The sequence below is a fragment of the Caretta caretta genome, chromosome 6, assembly GCF_965140235.1.
Source record: "Caretta caretta isolate rCarCar2 chromosome 6, rCarCar1.hap1, whole genome shotgun sequence".
NCBI classification, from domain to species: domain Eukaryota; kingdom Metazoa; phylum Chordata; order Testudines; family Cheloniidae; genus Caretta; species Caretta caretta.
The window spans coordinates 32740497-32764470 of record NC_134211.1 but is presented as its reverse complement, the minus strand read 5'-3'; the positions used below and the strand labels follow the sequence as shown (position 1 = coordinate 32764470).

General features: G+C 42.3%; 1 protein-coding gene across 5 annotated transcripts in view; it reads left to right on the top strand.

The window, feature by feature from the left end:
- The window catches only part of SCUBE2 (signal peptide, CUB domain and EGF like domain containing 2), a 63897-nt gene that overhangs the window by 15709 nt on the left and 24214 nt on the right, over positions 1 to 23974 (top strand). For 4 of the 5 annotated variants that reach the window (XM_048854876.2, XM_075129402.1, XM_048854874.2 and 1 more), the window contains 12 exons: positions 4307 to 4432; positions 4743 to 4859; positions 6110 to 6199; positions 10261 to 10377; positions 11500 to 11622; positions 13191 to 13307; positions 19052 to 19174; positions 19675 to 19791; positions 20445 to 20531; positions 21259 to 21366; positions 22563 to 22718; positions 23080 to 23283. In XM_048854876.2, the coding sequence (XP_048710833.1) occupies positions 4307 to 4432; positions 4743 to 4859; positions 6110 to 6199; positions 10261 to 10377; positions 11500 to 11622; positions 13191 to 13307; positions 19052 to 19174; positions 19675 to 19791; positions 20445 to 20531; positions 21259 to 21366; positions 22563 to 22718; positions 23080 to 23283 (1485 nt within the window). The remainder of the gene's footprint in view (positions 1 to 4306; positions 4433 to 4742; positions 4860 to 6109; positions 6200 to 10260; positions 10378 to 11499; positions 11623 to 13190; positions 13308 to 19051; positions 19175 to 19674; positions 19792 to 20444; positions 20532 to 21258; positions 21367 to 22562; positions 22719 to 23079; positions 23284 to 23974) is intronic. The other variant, XM_048854873.2, reaches the window with a different exon arrangement.

Below are 23974 nucleotides of genomic sequence, written 5' to 3'. Positions count from 1 at the left end.
TTCCAATTTCCCTACTCCCATTCCCTGTTCCCATTTCCCCCTTTAGCAAAACATGATTCCAATTTCCCCACCTCCATTCCCTGTTCCCATTTCCCCCACACCCACACACCCACCCACTCACTTCCTGATTGACTGCAGACTATATAGTAAAACTTGAGTTCTGCTTAGCTATGCCTTAACCAATCATTTTCCTGAAATTTAACTTACCAATCCTAACATATTGTAACATGATTATGTAACCAATTATATCCCACCACCTTAATTAGTTTACACCCAGCAAAATTAATTATACAGCAGATAGAAACAATCACAGAACCAGACAGAGATTATACAGACAAACAATAGCAAAGTGGGAACTATAATGACAAAACAATACAGAAGTGAGGATTTCACATCCCAGCTATTGATAAGCGAGTTCTTGCCAGACAGGATGCTATCAAACTAAGTTTCCTTTTACGTTTTCTAGGCACTTCCCTTTCTCTGGAGGTGATAGGCACTCTCAGGACAGGATTGTATTCCTAACAGCCCAATAGCACCTTATTTCAATGTGATTAGTTTTGGAATGTGAGGATGTGACCGGTCGCTTCCCAGCTTATGGCTGCCTCTGTTGCGTAGCCAAAGGCCTTAGCCTAAGAACAGGGCCTCAGACTGTCACAGTAAGAGAAGGACCTTACACTGGCAGACAGTGATTTTGATTCTTTCTTTTATACCTCTAACTAGCCAAGTGATAAGAATACACCTAAATTCTTAAAGTACAGGCCTTTGCAGACAGGCCTGAATATCTATATCCTAACAATAGCGAGTTAGCAGATTCCAGGGGATGCCATGCACATGCAGTTTTTACCATAGAAATAAGTGTTGTGACCATGATGTATCCTCTTATTATCATTTCTAGTGATAATCCGTCTCCACTTAGGAATTCATCACAGTCCATCACAGTATGTCACACAAGCCACGGTTATTTACTTCTTTTGGGCCAGAATCAGTGGGCATGAATACGAGCGGCAGGATTTGGCACATTAGGGTTAGATTTAAAGCCATGCCATCTGAAGGCTAGTGCACAGAGGCACCGCATCAGCAGCAACTCCTGGAGACATTTTACCTGTGGAGACCTAGGCAGCCAGAATGTCTCTGGGAGTGGGAAATGCTGCTCCCTTTAACAGGGTAAAGCATGCACTCTACACAGGACCAGTCCCTTTCTCCAGTTTGTTGGAAGGGATGCAGCACTCCAGGGATGTCTAGCTCTGCTAATGGTGCTGGCATTCCCCTGGCTTGTGCTCAAGCAGGGCAGCACCGAGATTCTGGTCGCTCTTTGTAAAGGGACATCCTTTCCCCATACCTCCTTGTGCGCCTGCACAAGACTGTCCAGAATCTGAGCCTGAGTGTTGACAACAGAATGGCAATTATGGTGATGAGTATGACCCAGCCTTGATACAGCACCTTCCCGCAGCACTTAGCAGGGCTTGCTAACTGGGTGTACATCTGGCTGGACAAATACCATTCTGACTTATTCCCTATACAGTTCCACTGATATGACTGCATAAGAATTGAATCACTTTGCTCATTCTCATATCAGGTACAGATACATTGACATTTTTATATATATATTTTATGTAATATAAAATGTTCATTGGAGCTGATTTTTAAACAGGCCTGTGAAATAATGTGACTGATTTATAGTAAATAAAATGTTAAAACATTTGTATGCACTTCTCCATAAAATATCCTCTTTTTGGTCAACTAGATTTTGTTTTTATGGTCATGGAAAGCACATTTAACTAGTCAGATCCTGGGTATTTTATTATTAAAATGTAGTTCATTTTGTAAGGTCCATTTTAACTTTTGGTGGAGAAGTGACTGAATTCCACATGCACAGAACTGAGCAATTACCAATTCAGCATTTAAACTATTTGTTCGAGTTCAGTGAACTTTACCAAAGTACCTGGTTTAACAGTTTCTTCTTCAGGAGATGAATGCACACAAAGAAATTACTTTGCTAACAGAAACTAATCCGTTAATTCTCTTAATGCTTTCTTAACACCTCTTAGCTTACAGACAGATCATATTGCATGTTTAAACTTAAAAATATCACAAAAACACTAGAGTTAATAAGGCTAATTTGTGATCTTATGTGCTGCACAGATCCTTGATTGACACCATAATAGTGGATGTTGGCTTTCATGTGGGGATCTTTGGGCTCTTTTGTATATTCTGTCAGATTTGAGGCATCATTGTCTTGTTAGGCTTCTACAGAGTGGGAAAGGAAAGGAAAGGGAAAAGGGGAAAGGCATCCCACTGTGGGAAAGGAATCAAAAAGCCAATAGAGCAGAATAATCTAAGCAATGTAGCATCCATTCCTTTGTTACTTAAAGCTTTCTTAATAGAGGAAGAATATTGTAGCCTAAAATTGGGATGTCAAAAATATAATATGCAAAGTAACTGCCTGATTAAAATGTAACTGAATGTTTATGAAAGGTTGACCCCAGCTCCCACTACAAAATTTTTTTCCTCATTTAATAATATTCCTTCAAAGAGAGGATATTTTGAAAATGCATAGGTTAAGGAAACCTTTACCTATTTTTTTTACACAATGAGTCTTGTCTCCGATTTATTTATTTTTTATTCAGGGCCGGATCCTGCTTCCACTGAAGTTAATGGGAGTTATTTCAGTTGGCGCAGGATTGGGCCCTCAATAAGATTAGCCAGCAAGCCTAAATAAACTGACCAGAGTCCTCTTGAAGTGGTTATATTATCTAAAAAGAAAAAGCAGTCAGTCTTTCTCTGCTGCTTCCTGAATTTTAGCAATACAAGAGGATTCAGTAAGGATCTAGAGTATTCTGCTCTGTACTACTAAGCCATATGAGAGAGTTAATAGTTTAAACCCCAACATTTCTGTAATATGGAAATTTGTGTTTTCTTTTGCAGTCACATTCCAGCCAAAAGTTGTGCTGTTGCAAGGGTTGTGTGTGTGTATGTGTTTTGTATATATTGTAACATGCTAGAACTTTTTGCAGTGTTACGCTATTTCTGTGCAGTGTGACACTCGTGGTGGATTAGGCTGGAGGCCCATAGTGCTGTGTGGACATTTTGCAAGTCATGCCTAAAGCTCTGTCAATGAGCTTCAGCACTGATATCTAGGATTGCTATTACAACAGGCAGCAGCTGCTTGAGAACTACTTCACCATAACAGGTTTCAGAGCAGCAGCCGTGTTAGTCTGTATCCGCAAAAAGAACAGGCGTACTTGTGGCACCTTCGAGACCAACAAATTTATTTGAGCATAAGCTTTCGTGAGCTACAGCTCACTTCATCGGATGCATTCAGTGGAAAATACAGTGGGGAGATTTATACAGGGGACAGGTTTTATACAGGAGATTTATACAGGTTTTTATGAGGTACACTGAAGAGAAGAAAAAGTCAACTAATGTCACATTACTCTATTCATTTGGATCCAGACTGCACTTGCTTGTACTACATTCTATTCAGCAAGTGAGAGACACAGCACAGAGGTGCAGTTGTATATAAAACATCATGATGACTCTCCAGAGGTGTTGTTAAAATGTACGGGTTGGAATTAGAAAGAATCCAGTAGATGTCAGAAAAGGTTAAGATGCTCCCAAAACAGCAAATTCTTTGCTGCCCATGGGTACGGTATGTGTGACTGCTGGGTCCGCTGATAACCACCAAAGAAAATGTGGCTCTGTGACTCTATGGATCAAGGCCAGTAATTTGAAAAGATGTGAGAAGAAGCATTTGAATTTTGTATGTCTCTGAATAAATGAGGACATTCCCTTGCCTCACAACAGCTCATTTTGCTATTTTATGGGGCGACTAAAGGGGAAATGACAGCCTTAGTGCCTGGTCCTGCAAGGTACTGATTATCTCTCAATTCCTATTAAAATATGTGGGAGGAAGAGGAGGAGTTATTATTACTAATAAATATTTATATTATGGTAGCACCCAAAGGCCTCAATGAAGGTTGGGGTCTCATTGTACTGGGTGCTGTACAAACACAGAGATGGAAGATCCCTGCCCCGGAGACCTTAAGACACAAACAGACAATGGATTAGGAGCAGGGAAATCACCTTGCAGGCCATTTGCTTAGCCTTTAGCAGTATCAGGTTCTTTTTATTTCTTGTATATCAGCTGATACTTTTTTCCTTTTGTTCAGTTACAGGAAATTCTTTCAAGAGGTACAAGTTGTCTGCTGTTTACTTACAGTTGGGCTAATGTTTGTATTTGAACTGTTACCTGCATCTGAAGACACTGAGGATACTGATGATCTGTGATATTTGTACTGTTTTGCAGATGGCATGAGCTGCATGAATAAAGACCATGGCTGTGCCCATATCTGCAGAGAAGCACCGAAAGGAGGAGTGGCATGTGAATGCAGACCTGGATTTGAACTGGCCAGGAACCAGAGGGACTGCATTTGTATGCAACAAATTCATACTGATCCTTAAAGGGAACAAATAGAATTCTATTATTTCCGCAGTTGGTCACTAATTTTGGCAGTTGTATCTATGGATGTGCTAGGATGATACAATATTTAGACTGTATGTTTTTGATGAAGTGAAATATCATATTAAAATAGTGGGTTTTCAGAATGTCATTGTGCAAATCCATCAATTAGTACTGAAAGCTCTAGTTTGGGAGTCATGTTAACATTCACACTTGAGAAGGGTAAATTCAGCCCTGTGCAGTGATCTGAAATTTGAGGCTCCACTGTATGTTTTCTTTCCAGTGACATGCAATCATGGGAATGGTGGGTGTCAGCATACTTGTGAGGATGCCGATGATGGGCCCATTTGTGGATGTCACCCAAAGTACGCAGTGCACTCAGATGGGAAAACCTGCCTTGGTCAGTAAGCAGTGGATGAATTCTTTTCTGTTGATGACTCACATGTAAATGAGTTTCAAAATGTTACCATTTCTGCAGAGTAATATGTTCCAGTTATATTGCTGAAAAATTGCATAGAGGCCAAAACGACAAGATCTTTGAAAGCATAGGCCAGATCTATGGGTCTCGCCAACCCGTGCTTGACACAAGACTTAGGTGTGAAGGAAAAGTGGTTCTAGGTCACATTTCTGCTCCCCCCGACTCTGAATTTGGATCCAGTTTGGCCCCTGGCATTACTTAGAGAAACTTTAGGGCTGCTCTAAGTGATGCCTGCAGGAAATCCCTTGCGGAGCATTCTGCTATCTGGGGAGCACTTGAGCACTAGGAAAGGCCAGAAGAAGGTGGTGTAGAGCTGATTGTGCTGGCTTTACATCCCATGGAGGTTACCCTATGTTAATGGACTCTCCACCTTACAGGCTGCTTTCTGATTGCATGAGAAGCACAGAAGAACTGGCCCAGAATGTTAAAGAAAAAAAGAACTTCTGTTTTTAAGTATATTTTGTTCTGGTACCTGTGAAGCATCACACATGCTATTAATCAGGGGACAATTCCTTTCCATTTTCTTAAGTTTTCATAGATTCGTAGAGTCCAAAAGGGACCTCTAGGATCATCTAATTGGACTTCCTGTATAACCCAAGAACTTCACCAAGCAATTCCTGCATCAAACCTATAACATCCGATTGAACTAAAGCATATCTGTTAGAAAGGCATCCATTCTTATGTAAAGAAATGCTTTGGTGGATGAACACAAATGCTTTGATGACCGGTCTCTGACCATTGATTAAAAACAAAAACCCAGCCACAGTTAGTCATCTCTTTCATTAGCCAGTGGGTGATCAGGATGGCAGGACACTGGTATGTAGCATCTGATCTCTGATTAACCCTTTTGTTGTTCTGTTCACGACAGCTACTATGTTTTAAGATTTCTGAGGTGAACACATGGGTCTTTGAAAAGCAAATGAAAACAAAACAAGAAAAAGAGCTATGAAGTTTTTAATTGGGGAGTTTTAATAGGTTTTTTTTTGTTTTTAAGTGTTTATTTCTGACTGTTTCTGCTTATGATATATGATTCAACTAATTGTAGAGCTTAGCTTTGTTTTAGAATTGGATTTCAAAAGGAATGTCGTACAAGATAGTTGGCCACTGCATTAGGTACCAACCGTCGCACTACCACTCACTGATTTTTTACTCCCCATGTACTTGCATTACAGAAAGAGAGGAGGCTGTAGCTGAGATCTCTGAGAGCAATGCCACAGCGGGAGCTGATGTGGATAAGCGAGTAAAGCGGCGGCTGATCATGGGTAAAAGTGCCCATCTTGTTTTGCTGTAGGGTTTCTTAACTATTCTTACATGGTGAACCCTTACTGTATTGGGTAGCTGTCATTGAACATAGCTATTGTGACTATGGGCTGAAGTCTGCCCTTGGAGAGACATGCACTACCCATTGAACTCAATGGATGCTCGCTCACCTATAAGGAAAGGCTATGTCCCTATAGTATATAAGTAACCATGTATAGTATTTGAGATGTATAGCAGTATGAGCTGAACCAGAGCCAAGAAACCTGCTCTCTACCTATGCTGTCACTACTGAGTTCCCCAATCTATGACTATTCTGCTATTCAGAGCTTGAATATAAAACTCACCAAACTCCTAGTCAGATGATTTCTTTTAGAGTCAGATTAAATGCAAAACCTTTAAACTCTTTGGTACTGGCCACTTTGATTGGCACAGCGGGATTTAAGGGACTGGCCCAAAGTCCCACTGAAACTTTGGAAACTGACCCTGGGTTTCGTGAGTCCTAGTCCAGTGCTTCAACGAGACTATCCTTCCTACCTCTGAGACATGCACTGTGAACAACCAACTCCTGGTGGAAAGCAGGGTTCTAGTCTCTTTAGATGTTTCCCAGAATGTTAACCACTTTCATATAATTCTTCTTCTTCTCTACTTGGGGTCCCTGACCTTACAGCTCTAGCTAAGTTAGGGGACCCAGTCACCATAGAGATAAATTGTAGTGTGGACGGGACCTAGCTCTATCTTTGTATATGGGCTAAAGTTTGCGACTGTCCAAGGTTTTAATTCAGCAATGGGAGCATGGTTAGATTCCATCTATATTACAGTCTTTAACCATGTTGTAAGTAGGTCAATGGACCTCCAGTATTTTAACTGGTTCCCTGAGGTAGATAGTTACAACAGTATAAATCTGGTGTATGGAAGACGAGAATCAGGCGCAGTATCCTCTAAACTTGTTTTGTCCCTTTAACAATAAGATGCACTATTTTTCCCCGTGTGTGTCTCTTTGTACTGAAGGGTTAAATGGACTGTAAGGACAGGTTTGTTTGGAGTTGGAGTTCACCTCGATTTTGTAGCTGATAGGGAGTTGGGGGGGGCAGCAAATTCCCACAGTACAACAAGAAATTTCCAATGCTTCACTTTTTTTCCTCTCCTAGGGAAGTGCCACACATCGTCCCTGTCCTGAAATGTTTCAGTACGAACTAATTTTAGTTGTAGTCTGTTTAATGCAAAGGTGTATCCAGGGGACTATGGAACAAGTCCCTGTGATCTCAGTGCGGTTCCAAGTGAACAGATATCTGGGTCACAAAAGCATCTCCACAGCTGGCACTGATCATTTACTATTCCTGCTGGCAGCCTCCTCAAAGTAGTAGAGGCAGAGGTGAAAGCTTTAAAAAATCGGAGACTAAAGTTAGGCTCCGAAATCCATATTTAGGCACCTAAATAAGCAGCCTGATTTTTAAAAGTATTGCGCTCCCAACAGTCCGGTTAAGATCAGTGGGAGATGAGAGAAGTTCATTCCCCACACCCATGCTGTGGAGCTGGCTAGCAGTGGAGAAGGGCGGTCTCCTCTGTTCTGTGCTAAGGAGCTTATTATTATTATTTATATTACCGGAACACCTAGGAGTGAACCCCATTGTGATGTGTGTGTTACAAATCCAGAACAAAAAGATGTTCCCTGCCCCAAAGAAATTACAATGTAAGTGTCAGACAAGAGGCAACAGATAGCTAGAGACAAATCAATGGTGGAATACAAGGAAACAATGAGATAAGATGGTAAGTATGATTAGCAATGGTCTGAGCACAACTGTTGTCATGTGGGGTATTTTTTGTTTTTGTCTGTCAGCATCACGGCAAAGGAGAGTTTTGAGGAGGGTTTTGAAGGTTGATGATGAGGTAGCTTTGTAGATGTTTATGGGGAGTTCCTCCCAACTGTCCAGGGCAGAATGAGAGAAAGCACAAAGGTGCTTGTCTGAAAATTCAAGTGGGCGATGGAGATAGGAGTCAACTTTTCGATGCCGAATGAGAGATGAGGGGTAGGGTGGGGACAGGCTGTGACGGGCCTTGAAAGTGAAGACAAACAGTTTATGTTTGATAGAATAGAGATGGGGGAGCCAATGGAAGAATGCAGACAAGGGGGATGACATGGGAAAAGCAATGAGCTAGGAAGATTCTTTGCAGCAGCATTTTGAATGGATGCAAGCAGGGCAAGATTGCATTTGTCAGGGTCAGAGGGAAGGATGTTGCAGTAATTGAGACATGAGATAATGAGAGCTTGGATGAGAATTTTAGCTATGTGAATGGATGGGAAAGACCATATCTTAGAGATGTTCTGCAGGAAGAAATGGCAGGATTAGACATAGCCTGATGTCTTTGACCGGGAGTAGGTGGTTGTGCCTAGTGGTCGGAGTAGATCTAATGATCAGAGCACAAGTCACTCCTAGTGGTTATAACAGGAGTCAGTAGCCAGAAATTGGAGCCCAGGGTGAGAGCTGGACCCAGGAGTCGGAGCCCAGATGCCAGAACCAGGTGCCAGAGCAAAAAGGCAAATCCAAAGTCAGAGGTTAGGAATCAGAGCCAAGGATCAGAACTGAGTTACCTGGAAGGAGGCAAGGCTGCCCAGGAACTGGATCTGCTGCAGGCCCTGCTTCCAGACCGACTGTGCTGCAAACTTTGATTCCTGACAATACTCCCTCCTTGAAGGTGCCTCACTGGGGACTTGGGTCCTGGTTTCTCAGGGTACTTCCAATGGAACTCTCATAATAGGTCCAGGGCATAGATGTTCTTTGTTGCTTCCCAAGACTGCTTGTCCGGAGCGTACCCTTCCCAGTCCACCAAGTACTGGAGCTTTCCCCTCACTCACTGAGAGTTGAGGATCCAGTGGACCAAGTACTTTCCTGTCTGTGGACTTTTGTGGGTGGTGGATTGAAGTGGTTTGGGTATGGGTTCTTGATATAGGGCTTTAAAAGTGAGATCTGAAAGACAGGACGGATCTTTAAGGACTTGGGCATCTATAATCCGAAGGCCACTGGCTTCACCCATTTTATAATCTTGAAGGGGCTCAGGTATTGGTAGTCTAGTTTGGTGGATGGGTGGCTTGATTTAAGTTTCTGGTCAAGAGCCACACTTTGTCCCCTGTAGCCAGATTGGGGTCAGCCTGATAGTCTTCGTCTGCATGGTGTTTATGGGGTTCTTTGGCAGACTGCAGGTGTTCTTCAGCTCCCAGATGCCAGAGCCAACAGTCAGAGCTGAACTCAGGGGTCAGGAATTAGATCCAAGAGACATAACTTGGTTACCTGGATGAGGTGAGGCAGGAACAGGGCTGGGAACCAGCAGGCACAGGAGCTATTGCAACCATGGAGCAGCCACTGATCTGCTGCTGGTCTTAAAAGTCAATCGATTGATTCTTCCAATCAGTCGGGCCAGCTGTGATCATTTTGTTGGGAGACTGGCTCTGCTGCAGGCCCTGATTGCTGACACCTAGATTTGTGGAAGTAAAGCAGGGTCAAAGATGATGCCCAGGTTACTGGCCAGACTGACAGGTAGGATGGTGATGTTCTCTACAGGGATTGAGAAAGAAGGCGGCGGAGAGAGTTTTAGGGAGCAGGATTAGGAATTCTTTATCAGCCGTGTTGATTTGAGCTGATGGCATCCATGAGGAGATATTGGAGAAACAGGCCAAGATTTTAATTTGGGCAGAAGGAGACTGGTCTGGAGCAGAGAGAGAGCATAGAGATGGTAGCTTAATTTGTGTTTATGGATGTAATTTCCCAAAGATAAGGTATACAGGGAGAAGAGAAGGACAGACCCTTGAGGAAGCCTCACAGCAAGTTGGAGGTGGCTTGGGGAGGGATGGTGGTTGCCTATCTCCAGCCAGACATCTTGCTAAAACTGGTACATGCATAAATTAGGCAGACAGGCAAAGATACAAGGAATGTAGATATTTTCTTCCTTCTCTAAATATACAATATAGCTGAATAGAAATGGAGTGGGCCACTGCTCGCACCACATGCTACTTTATTTCCCTTACAACATTTCTGTACAAATGTTAGCTTTATTTTTTCTGTGTTAGAAACGTGCGCTGTAAATAATGGTGGATGCGACCGCACTTGCAAAGACACCTCGACTGGAGTTCACTGCAGCTGTCCCATCGGATTTACACTCCAGTTTGATGGGAAGACATGTAAAGGTAGATTTTGCAGTTTTGGAAACATACCTGTATAAACACCTAGCAGCAAGTGCACTAATCTCAAAGGGAAACTAGTTGAAACATTCCTGAGAAAAAGCCAATGTGTATCTACCTGGGCATTGGAGAGCACGAGGGAAACACGGAAGGCAGGGAGAGTTGCACAGTCCCCTTGCACATGGTCCCTGTTGCACCAGACCTAGATATGGAGCATGTGAGTGCAAAGTATCTCTGCTTTGCCTTTGACACCCTTCCGATCTCCAGTATGGCCTCTTTTTCTAATCAGGAGGTAGCAATGCACTGATGGTACAATGGAGGTAAATGTAGCCTCTAGTCCACCAGCCAAGGCATGCATCCAGGCTATTGCAGGCGTATATCTCCATGGAGGATCAGACTGTCAGCCTGATATTATAACAAGCATTTGAAAGGTTTAAATATGAAGATAGGTGTGGAATTATTTATGTTGGGGCAAGCAGATATAACAAGAAATAAAGTGTTGAAAACGAGCAAAGGAGAATGTAAGTCACATGTTAGAATAAAATTCCCAAGAGTGAGGTCTTTTAGACTCATGCCAAGCAAAGTGATGGAGTCCCTTTTGCTTGACTCATTTAGAATTAGACAAAGAACTCAACAATCTGACACGGGCGTGGGCAGGGTAAGGTGACCCAATAGGTCTCTTCTGTCTGTAACTGAAGCACTTTGGGGAGGAGGAAGAGAGAGAATTTTTAAAAAGTTAAGACCTTTAAAGAGAAAAGCTTAGTTTAAGGCTCTAAGGGCTTTCCAGAAGGATGAATGACTTTATCTTCTCTAATCATATGAGATAAGAAAGAGCCCTTCTGTATGTGTGTGCTCAAGTGAATGTGAATTTGATAGCAATATATTAGATTAAAGGAAATAATACAGAAATGGGCCTGAACTGCAAAGATCATTTCTGAATCTGAATTTTCCTGAAGTTCAAGGTGATTTAGTTATTGAATCTTGTTCAGGACTCTCCCTTCAGAGAACATGAACTTTCCAGTCATGTCCAGCTTTTTCATGCATAGAACATGTATATGTCTTTGGGATCTACCAACGAAAGGACACCAAAGATGTTCCTTTTCTTTGCTAATCACTTTTCTATTACAGATATTGATGAATGCCAGGCCAGCAATGGAGGCTGTGATCATTTTTGTAAAAACACTGTTGGCAGTTTTGATTGCAGCTGCAAAAAAGGATTTAAATTATTGACCGATGAGAAGTCTTGTCAAGGTATGTGCATGGGGAGACAAAAAAAAGTAAAATAAATAAGACTGGCTTGGATACCTACTGAAGTAATGAGGTGCTGGTAGACTCCCGAGTGATTGTCATGCTTTGGATTTCTTCTTTCTAAAGTTGCTGTTAAAAATCAAAGCCTTTGCCATGATATCAGAGTGGGAGATTTGTTTGAAAGGTTGTTCACTGTATGCTGAATGGTTATCTGAAAATAATAGAGATTGGCAGAAAATGGAACTATCAAGAAAGAAACTTCACTCCAGTGTGGGTATTTCTAATCTTTTTTTAGGTCAGACTTAACAGGACAAATATTTATGCAAAGCAAACTTGCCGGAGAAATGTAGGATTTCCAAGATTTCTGATGGAAGTTGTTTATGAATGTATATTTTAAGGATTTATATCTCCTTTTGTCTATGTTTTTTCTGTCACTTCTAGAACATTGTAAACTTGATGTAGCTTGATTTGGGCCTGATCCCTTAAAGAGCAAATTTGGGGTAAGACTCCAATTTTGTTTCCATCTATGTCAATGGGAGTTTTGCCACGGACTTCTATGGGAACAGAATAAGCCTCATTATGTTTAATATTTTTTTATAGCAACATAGAGTATTTTTGATGATAATATAATAAACATTTAGGGCCTCTGATCCTGCTGCCCATGGAATCCATGGGAACTTTGCCATTGACTTCAGTGAGAGCAGAACTGGGCCTTTACACTGAATTTGCTTTTTTAGGTAAGATGTACAATATTCAAAATGATTAAAATGCCCAGGAAAAATTCAGCTGGATGAAGCAGACATTCTAGCCAGCATTAAAGACAAAGGCTTAAGGCATACAAAGCTTAAGCCCAAGATGTGCAGTGTAATGCATCTATGGCCTACTGATAGATGTATCCAGTGGTGTTCCACAAAGAGAAGAATAGATCCACGTGATGGTCCCTTCAAAGCTGCACTGAGACACACTGCTTGGGCTGGGTGGAGGAAGCTTCTGCAGAAGCCCATGCTCTGTATAGCAAAGGAGAGCATTTGGGTTTCTAGGGGTACCAGTCTGATGCCTTTCACCTGCATGAATTCCCAACACTTCCTGTCCTTTATTGCCTTTGGGAGAGGTATTTCAGTTGCTAGGTGAGGGGCCGAACACAGATCTAAAACAAGCACTGCGCATGCACAGTTGAGGTAAATATTTGGCCTCTCAGTTTTGTCAAAGGCAGAAGGAAACAGAAAGTTACTTTGAAAATATTTTTCCTGCTGACTCTGCGTTGCCTTTCCTTGCAGAAGCATTTTTTTTTCCGCCGACAGTCTTCTGCAGTGAAGAGAACTTTGCAGATATTTATTTTAAACATTACTATTAAAAATATAACCTCGTTTACTCACTTGCCAAGAAATGTCTTACTTGGCAAACTAACTGCTCGCTTAAAAGTTGTTACTTCAATATGTTACAGACTAATGGCTTTAAAAGAATTCGCTTATGTCATATAAAGCTGTGTGTCTCTACATCCAACTTTGCTAGCTTATAAATGCTTCCTTGACAAGCCAAGAGACACTAACGTATCCTTTTAAAAATTACAGACATTGATGAATGTTCTTTTGAAAGGACATGTGACCATACGTGCATCAATCATCCAGGCTCTTTTGAGTGTAGTTGTAACAAAGGATACACTCTCTATGGCTTCACGCATTGTGGAGGTGAGTATACAAAGATACTCTTGTATATGTTTGTCAGAGTGCAGGAGCAACGCGGAGGTGAGTATAAAAAGATACTAGTGTATATGTTTGTCAGAGTGAAGGAGCAACGCTCATTAACATCAATGGGATCCATATGTCTAAAACCCTGTACAGCAAATTTATCCTTTGTCTTTTCCAGGCAGTTTTTCAAAAGGGGAGCCCATCCAAAAATGAAACACAATCCTTGACTATGTCTTTTTGCTTAAATGATTTCCCTCCCACCCCCACCATCTATGTATTGGAAAGCAACAGGGACCATTAGAACAAACAGATGCATTCCACACATAGATTCTAGGCCATGATCCAACAGTGTTTCCACATGAAAAATTCCCATTGATTTCATGTGGAGTTCTGTACGCTAATTGAAAACTTGTAAGAAAAGGCTTCAAATGAATTATGATGTTAAGTATTTTGCAGGCTTCCTTTAGAATAAATACACATTACCAACAAGCCTAACGGCCAGATCCTCATCTGGTCTAAGATGGCGTAGCTCCACTATAGTCATGGAGTTACACTGGTTTATACCAGCTAAGAATTTGGCCCTAAATTGTTTACTTCTGATTCCAAAGAAACCCTAAGTGAAAGAGACCAATATGTTGACATGGACCTTGATCTGACATCTGAAGCAAGGAAACTTGCAGAACATTCGTATGAAGCAGCCTGAGTTATTTGACACTAAATGAAAACAAAGCTATTTTCATGTGAAACATGGGCAAGATCTTATATGACTATATATATGAATTCAGTTCAATGATATGCATATGTGAATATGAGGCAGAATGTGCAGGATTGACCTTGGGGACCATGATGCAAATACGTTGTCATGTTCACAATTCTTCTTTGCATCATATTGGGTGTTTCTAACCATGGGGATGAATTTAGGCTGAGATTCTCAGGGGAGCCTAAGGGAATTAGATACCAAGCACCCATTTCAATGAGATTTGGGCATCTAACTCCCGAGGTCTCCTTTGAAAATCCCAACCTCATTGCTTATTAATATGAGGGACTAATCACAGTTGGCTTTTGTCTTGTGTAATGAAGGCAGTTGCTGTGCAGACTTCCCCACGCAGTATTGCCATTTTCCCCTCCTGACCTGCAACATCTCTGCCATTCCAGTCCTAGACCTTGTTTGAGCAGAGACAGATAATCAGTTTTGTGGTAGTTTTGCAATGTGGACAAAAGGACCAAATTAATTTCCCCTTTGTATTTAATGCAGTCTTATATGAACATCCTTCTATTAACATGGGACCTGATTCTGTCACCCCTGTTCATACTGACTGGTAGTAAGGTACCATGCACCTAGGGTGACCAGATAGCAAGTGTGAAAAATCGGGACAAAGAGGGTGGGGGGTAATAGGTGCCTATATAAGAAAAAGTCCCAAATATCAGGCCTGTCCCTATAAAATCGGGACATCTGGTCACCCTACATGCACCCCTGACTCAGGGTAGGCGGTCACATCATTACCCTGTGGAGTGGGAACAGGGAACACAGGAGAATGGATGAACACTGCTGTTATGGAAACTCACAAAGATGCTGCTCCAGTGAGAGTGGAATCACTTCCAGGAAATAGCTTCACTTGACCATTCACACAGAAACTCCTGTTTATGGGTTTGATCCTGTGCCACCCAAGTCAATGGGAGAAGAATGAAGGCCTAAGAGAAATGTGTTTCATAGGTATGGCATGTGATTCTGCAGTGCATGTTAGAGATCAGGTGGGAAGACCTGTGTTTGCATCGGGCAGAGAAAAAATATATATAGCATTGGGAATAATGACAGTGAGAGTAGCCAGCACAAGGTGAGACTACCCACCTGGCTTCCTAGGAGCTGCATGCTGCAAACATGCCAATTAAGACTTTTTGGTTTAACATCTTTGAGTGTAGTTGTTCCAACCTCTACCTCTACTGAACCCAGCTAGAGAGAGACAAAAATATGACAACATTGCTATCAAAGTTCAGAGCAGTTTCACTTGTATTTCCCCTCTGTGGTCCAGCCAGGGCACTCGCTCTCAGGCTTCCAACTCTGCAGCCATTGCCTCTCTTGAGGGGAGACCTGCATCTCTCTCCCTTCTGATGGGGTACTTCTAGGCCCAACAGTTCCCTGACTATACTGTGACCTCCCCAGCAAAAGACAGGCTGCCTAAGCAGGCCTGCTTCACTTCTCTCCTCAGAAATGGGACACGGTGTAATCGACACAGTTAAGTTACCACACAGCTCTTTCTAAGCAAGCCCGTTTATTCTTAAGGTAAAAGCATCACAGAGAAAACATATTTAAACAATAGAAGAATTTACATGGATGCCAATAAGCTCACCAGAGATCACCCCACACTCCAATAAGAGCTCTGGCTGGTAATGAGTCCTTCCAGTGCCAGATAGGGTTTTTTCCCTGTGGGCACAGGTTCATCAGAGCTTTAGCTGAAAACCATCACCCAAGTCTTATGGGGCCTCACTGGGCTCAAATCCTTCCAACCCTTCCCTAAGGATTGGAGATCCTCGTTGGACCGAGGTCCTGTCCATTTGCTGGATCAGAAAGAAGGGTCTGAGTTAGTTTTAATTCAGGCTATTTATCCAAAAATCCTTTTGTCTGCTGCTCTCTGGAGAATCCAGTTTGAACCATGTGAGTCTCTTGCCAAGTGGTGGTAGCCCTCTGACATGATTCAACCTTTGTGAATTTGCCTCACCATCTCCCACTGCTTTTACTTCATGGAGTGCTGTGGTTCCTTCCCCCCATGGAAATGCATACAGTCCCTCAATAGTATGTAATCATTGGCACTTTTAATAGAATAAACTCCTAAAATCAGTGAGTTTTGACTTAATTCAATAAGGTTTGTTCAGGATATTGCAGGATACTGTGTTGTGTCATATGCAGTGAAACCCATTTATGGCCAGCAGAATATCAGTCCTCACAAAAGTTCCTCCATATTAACTGTACATCATTATGTGACCACCCATTATAACAGAGAAAAATAGCAGTCCCTTTGGTGTCTGTTACTAAAAGGCTTCCCTGTATATTATTCAGAGTGGTAGCCATGTTAGTCTGTATCAGCGCAAACAATGAGGAGTCCTTGTGGCACCTTAGAGACTAACAAATTTATTTGGCCATAAGCTTTCATGGCCTAAACCCACTTCATTGGATGCATGGAGTGGAACATACAGTAGGGAGATATAAATACACATCTTTTTCAATATGAAAAGATGGGAGTTGCCTTACCAAGTGGGGGGTTAGTTCAATTCAATTAAGGTGGAAGTGGGCTGTTCTCAATAGTTGACAAGAAGGAGTGGAAATCACTTTTGTAGTGCTAATGAGGCCAATGTAAACAAGGGGGCCCATTTCAAACAGTTGACAAGAAGGTGTGAGTATCAGCAGGGGGAAATTAGTTTTTGTAGTGACCCATCCACTCCCAGTCTTTATTCAGGCCTAATTTGATGGTGTCCAGTTTGCAAATTAATTCCAGTTCTGCACTTTCTTGTTGGAGTCTGTTTTTGAAGTTTTTTTGTTGAAGAATTGCCACTTTTAAGTCTATTATTGAGTGTCCAGGGAGACTGAAGTGTTCTACTGGTTTTTGAATGTTATAATTCCTGATGTCAGATTTGTGTCCATTTATTCTTTTGCATAGAAACTGTCCGGTTTGGCCAATGTACATGGCAGAGGGACATTGCTGGCACATATCACATTGGTACATGTGCAGGTGAACAAGCCCTTGATGGTGTGGCTGAGTCCTATGATGGTGTCCCTTGAATAGATATGTGGACAGACTTGGCACTGGGGTTTGTTGCAGGGTTTGGTTCCTGGGTTAGTGTTTTTGTTGTGTGGTGTGGTTGCTGGTGAGTATTTGCTTCAGGTTGGGGGCTGTCTGTAAGCGAGGATGGGGCTGTCTCCCAAGGTCTGTGAGAGTGAGGGATCGTCCTTCAGGATAGGTTGTAGATCTTTATGATGCACTGGAGAGGTTTTAGTTGGGGGCTGTAGGTGACAGTTAGTGGCGTTCTGTTACTTTCTTTGTTGGGCCTGTCCTGTAGTAGGTGACTTCTGGGTACTATTCTGGCTCTGTCAAACTGTTTCTTCACTTCACCGGTGGGTATTGTAGTTGTAAGAAAGCTTGATAGAGATCGTGTAGGTGTTTGTCTCTGTCTGAGGGGTTGGAGCAAATGCGGTTGTATCTTACAGCTTGGCTGTAGACAATGGATCATGTGGTGTGGTCTGGGTGAAAACTGGAGGCATGTAGGTAAGTATAGCGGTTAGTAGATTTCCGGTATAGGGTGGTGTTTATGTGACCATCGCTTATTCGCACTGTAGTGTCTAGGAAGTGGACCTCTTGTGTGGACTGGTCCAGGCTGAGGTTGATGGTGGGGTGGAAATTGTTGAAATCCTGGTGGCAGAAAGCTGCAGTAAGCCCACAGAAAGGGAGTGGGAGAGAAGCAATTGTGAGCATGACCCTGAGAGAGAGCAGAGAGACAGAGCTCCTTGGGACCTGGGTCACACGACTGTCTGGGAATCACGAGTCAGGAAACTGCTTGGTGTTGCACCCAGTGTCTTAGGAACCAGCGTGTAGGCGATCAGACCTTGTGGTCAGGGTGGAGCTGGAGTTGGGAGTTTAGCCAAGGATCAGAGCCAGACTCAGAATCAGGAATCAAGTCGGAGTTGGTAGCCAGAAGATGAGCCAGGGTTGGAACTGGGAACTGGTAGCCAATGTTCGGGAGTGAAACATGAGGGCAGGAGCCGAGACAAGGCAAGGATTAGGCATGGAGCAGGAGCAAGGCAGGAACCGAGGACAGGGGCAGGTACAGGAGCAGAGCAGGAGCTGGGAGCGGGAGTTGGATATGGATCACAGGAGACAGGCAACAGCAGAGTCTGAGGCAGCAGCAACAGAGAGAGACTGTGCACAGTGCTCGGACAGCCCATAAAGGTCACTTCCTGGCTTCAGTAGTGGGCGTTAACCAATCAGGCAACCACACACCTTGGGCATTCTGGTAGGTCTTCCTGTGGAGCCTGACCTTTCAGGATCGGTGAGGTATCTTCATCTATCTCCTTTGGTGGTGACAAGGGAGTATCAGAGACCCAGGGCTCCTACAGCTCCAGGTTCTAAACCCACTGAAACTGAGGTCCAACATCCTCCTATCCTTACCCCCTATGTTCAGGAAAACAAGGCTTTGTGTATGTTCTTTATAATTAAACAGGATTGCATGGATACACAAAAAACTACCTGACTTGTACAACTGATTTCTCACCCTAATGGAAGCAACCTGTCAAGGCCCTGAATATTGGCTAAGAACTCAGCCTAAAGGGGTAATGATATGCGGCAGAGTATTGCCCTCGTGTACTCATTAACAGTGAGATAAAATGTATTGCAACATATTTATGCATCTGAACGTTTAAGAAAAATGGTCAGTGTGAATCTTGTATGTTACTGTCTGATTTTGTTCCAAACTTAATAAATAACCATAAACAATACACTGTTAACTTTTGAAACACATTGCTGAGGCTGGAACGTTTGTAACAGTCAATTTGCAGCATATTTAACACACAACTAAACCATTTTGACCAGCCAAAGGGTGGTAGGGAATGCAGATGCATATAGGGTCCGATTTTCAAAAGTTGCCCATAGAATCAGATCCAAATGATACAGAGCAGCGTTTGTATGATTTCAGCACTGTGTGAAAATGATACTAGATTAATATTTTTAAAAGGCCTTTTTCTCCCTCCTCTTTAGATATTAATGAATGTAGCATCAACAATGGAGGCTGCCAGCAGACCTGTGTGAACACACTGGGGGATTATGACTGTCAGTGTCATTCCAGCCACAGATTACACTGGAATAAAAAGGACTGTGTCGGTAAGGTGCATAGAAGACGTATTTATACTTTGGGTGTGCTTGAAAGCTATGCAGCTCAAGGCAATGCTGAAAATCTTGATCCATCCAACAAATCAGCATGGATCGTTATTTCCTTCATTAGATTTCTGCTTTACTTTTTAGTCAGACATGATAGCCATGGTTGAAACAGGTGAAAAACAGGAGATACTCTGAGGGGTTTTGGTGCTTTCTTTTCTGTGCTTTTATCTAGGCTTATTCTTTCGTTCTCTTTTGTGCTTTCCTGCATGAAAAAATATGCTGGGATAGTTTTACGTGAAAGGAAATTACACACGGTGTTTGATCCATGTGGGATTTTTTTTTTTTTTTTAGTTCCCTCCCACTACTCTCTGTACAGAATGTAAATTGCATGGATGCAGTTTGGTACCAGTTATGTGGCAGATGTAGCTGCAAGTCTGTCTCTCTGTATGGTGGATGCCGATGTTTTACTTCTCCTATGAGTGTTTGTGTTTTATCCTGTTTAGAGATAGAGGGGTCCCTGCCTGATAATATATCACCCAAAGTATTGCTGTCCTGTACAAAGAGCGATAGGAGCGATAAATGCATCTTAAACTGTCCCTCCGAGGTCCATTTGATTTCTGGTAAGTCCAAATAGAACAAAACATGAGGCTGTTCAATATGTGCTGTTATGTAGAGAATTTAAGAATAACAAGACTTACTCTTGTAAAAGCCTGTAATAAGTAATGAAAAAAGAGAAACCTTTTCTGTTTATGTAGGTATTTTCAGGTCCCTGCCAGAGCCCTAGGAATCCCCCTTTTTCTGACTTGTATAACTACTCTACCCTCAGATCCCCTAGATCATAACCGTTGCTTTCTTCAGTGAAGAGGATTTGATAGAAATTCCAGTGCTGTCCGTGGCATTCCATGACTGGCCAACATAGTTCAGGAATGTGAGGCACTCCATCCTCTGCATCTGAGCATGCTGCCTGCATGGCACTCCCAGTCCCTGTGTCTAGGGGAACAGGAAACTAGGACCGGCCTTTGGTTAAGGACCAAGTACAAACAAGAGGGCAAAGCCACATTTATACCTGACCTCTTTTAAAACATTGATTATTTAAAAAGATGCAGGTAGTTACCCCAAGCTCTGACTTTGGAAATTACCTAAGTGTTCCTTTTTAAAAAGGGAATAAAGATCAGCACACTACTAATGTCTTAAAACCTGTGTGGATATCCCCAGTCTGTGTGTATAGTCTGCATCCTGCCTTTAACGTCTGCCTGTATAATCTGTCTGTTAGGAATGCAAGACGCCTACACTCTTACCTGTGGCAGCTCTTCTCAGCTTAAGAAAAAACAGCAAAATACAAATGAATCTACTTGCCTGGGTAATTACTAGACTTACATGCTGCATGACTTGGCTCATCTCTTTTGGTAGGGCAGTGTAAAACAGGGGTATATTATTCCGTTTTTGTAGTGTTCTCTCCATCAGTTTATTACCTTCTTTTTTGCTTCCTCTGCTTTACCCGAGTGTGCACAACACACACACAGTGACCCTGCTCAAAGTCTGCGCGCTGCTTCACCAGCATCTCCTGCATTCCTGAGCCCTGCAAATGAGAATACAGAAAAGGGTCCGTAGCTAAGGTGAACAGCAGGACTGAGGATTTAGGACTGAGAGGATTTAGACCTCTCTTGAGGCACCCCGGTGGAAATATTTTGGCTATATATAACATATATAGCTTGTTTAGTTGGATAGTAAAATTTATAAAACATACTACTATAGATAAGCGTAGGGAGACAGATCTTCAGCTAGTGTTAATTGACGTATCTCCTTTGAGTTCAGTGAAGCTGTGGACCTTGCCCTATGATTGTTATTGTTCCTGGTTTGTTAAATAAAATATATCACAGCTTGTTAACTCCAGTTCTAGTTATGAACTAACTTACCAGCCAAAGAAAACTGGTATCCAGTGATGCCAGCTCTGCACACACAAAAAGCAGCATTTTAGTGATGGATAGTTTTACAGGTTATAATGTCATTTTAGTGACCTGCTTGACATTGCCTTAGTATTTTCAGTCTTTTTCTCTTTGAAAGTCACACTTTCTTGTTTCTCTCAGAAGATACCTCAACCATCAAGACAAGTGTAACCTTTAAGTTTAATGAAGGAAAATGTCGTTTGAAAAAGACTGAGATGTTTCAAGAAGGTCTACAACAGAAAATACCAGGTAAGGATGTATACCTGAAGGTAAGCAGGCTAATGCTCTAATTCAGGGATTCTTAAACATTTTCATGGCATGGACTACATTTTAATAGTCCAAGAACTTTGCAGACTACCTCTCCTTGCCTTGTTGATCCTATGGCCCATGCCTCTTCCCAGTCACATCTCCTGCTTCTTCTGTCTCCATGGGCCCTGACGTGTATGATCATACTGTGTCCCTGATGCCACATTGAAGAAGCTCCTGGCGTTTCTCCTTCTGGTGACTGTGGTCCCCAAGGTTGGCTCCTGGTTTTCTTCTCTTCCACTTATGTACCAGTAGGTCCTAATGGTCTGTACACAGCGAGACTGGCTCCTCCCACTTGTTTCCAGCTTCTTTCTGGTGGAAGGATGAGCTGGAAACCTGTAAAGGCAGCTGGAAACAAGAGGGACGATGCAATCTGCCCACAGGGCACTGTTTGAGATGACTCTGAATATTCTTTATAATGCAAACAAGATGCAGAATGAGGTACTTTTACTTTATTGAATATGAAGAATCAAATCAGCATGCCAATTTGTTTGGCTTTGAAAGAATAGGAGTGATCATCTGTACTACACACTTAGCAAGAACATATATTTATCCCAGAGCCAAAATGTGCTCCGAATGTTTCCTTAAATTGAACTTGTTTCCTTAGGGAAACTTTAAACAATAGTCTTTGTAAGGCCTGTGCATACTGGGACTAGGCCCAGTTGTGTGGAAAAACTGTGGTAAGCTAGTATAGTTTTCACACACTCTCAGACCAGAGCAGGCAAGAGTTTTTCCATTGAAAAATGTACTAATGACTAACACATTCTGTGCAGGGAATACCATGGTTCTGATATGTTTACACAGGCCAAAAAAGATGCACGAGGACCCTGCTAACGGCAGCTACATTTAAGCCATCTGGTAGCGTTAGCAAGGTTCTAATCTCAGTGTGGATAGTACCTTATGCACAGTGAGGCCAGATCCTCAGCTGGTGTAAATTGTTATTGGTCCATTAAAGTCACTGAAGCTACAGCAAAGTACACTAGCCAAGGATCCAGCCCAGTTGCTTGTAGTTTATTAGCATGTGGAGTTAATCATTTAGTCCCCTAGCCGTCTTCATAACAAAATATTTACTGAGCTGTAGTGAATGTCCAGTAACATAATTGGCCAAGCTTTCGCTTCCTTTAATTTTGTTAATACAGATTATCGTAACTCAGTAATGGAGAGCTTCTACTATGTAAACCTAAAATGCAGCTCTGGAATGAAAGTTCTCGGCGCCGTCAGCAGACCCACGACAGCTAAAGAAATGTTTATCACAGTGGACTTTGAGCTTGAGACAAACCAACAGGAGGTGACAGGTTGGTTGGAGAACAATCCAAGATGCAACGGAGGGCTTCTTGCAGTTTGATCCTTAATTTCTTTCTTTCACTTTCATCTTTATGCAAAAAATAATAATACAAAAAGTATCTCCTGTTTTGAAGCTTCATTTTATTGGTTTGGAAAGTATGATATATATGCCTAGTTTCTAAGATCATTAAAAATTGTCCGTTTGTTCATTTTCTTCTGGCCTGCTGGTGTTCTCCTTAAAGATTTGACCCCTGCTTCACAGTTTTCATTCTCAGTTGTTTGCATTGACCAGTGTTTTAAGCCAAAGATTCTTGCAACTGTCATTTATACTGAAGTTCTCTGCTCCTAATTTTCATCCTTGTTACCTTGTAGACACATGTGATTTGAGCTGTGCTCGAAAAAGGACTGAGAAGAGACTCCGCAAAACAATTAGAACCTTGCGGAAGGCAATCAACAGGGAGCAATTCCATGTTCGTCTCTCTGGCATGGACCATGAAGTGGCCGAAAAGTCTCCCAGACCCTCGAATCCACAGGAGTTCTGTGGCATGGGACAAATGCGTGTGGATAATAGATGTGGTAAGCCCAGTGTGGAACAAACCTAACTTTGGGACAAACCACTTTGCATCCATTTCAGCATCTTGCTCAGGATTGGTGAGCACTGAGGAATGGGGAGAGAGTGAGGGAGCTTCACCAGAATGAAAAAGGAAAACAGTATAAGGAGGTGTAAGATATTGTGCACAGTGGGAATTTATGTTGGGCTCAGAGCATGTGTGATTGGGGTAACAAAGTAGAGCAAGTACTCTATTCTGCACTCCCTGGTAGATGACATATTGCCTATAAGGAGTTAGGAAGTGGGGATAGTATTGATCTTTAATTGTCCTTGTAGTTTACCAAATATGTTTTTTAATTATGATGTTAATGGGTTTTGCTGTGAGTCTCACTTAGTGTCTGAATATGCAAACATATCATCTTTGTCTAGTCCCCAACCCAAAGCAGATTTTAATGAAATCACATTCTCTTTGCTAGTTGAGGCCTTCTGTGACTCACAGAAAGCAGGGTTTTTATAGGGGAACACCGAGCAAATCTTAATGATCTTGGTACTAGCGGGTGCCACCATAACGCAGCCAGTGATAAATGCTTCCAAAGGACAAAGGTTTAGGGAGAAGGGTCAGATGTTATCTTAATAGGGGCCTAATGACCATGACGGCTAATTCAAGTCGCACGGTGTATGCAGTATGTAACTGCTATTGCAAACCAATAAGCCTTT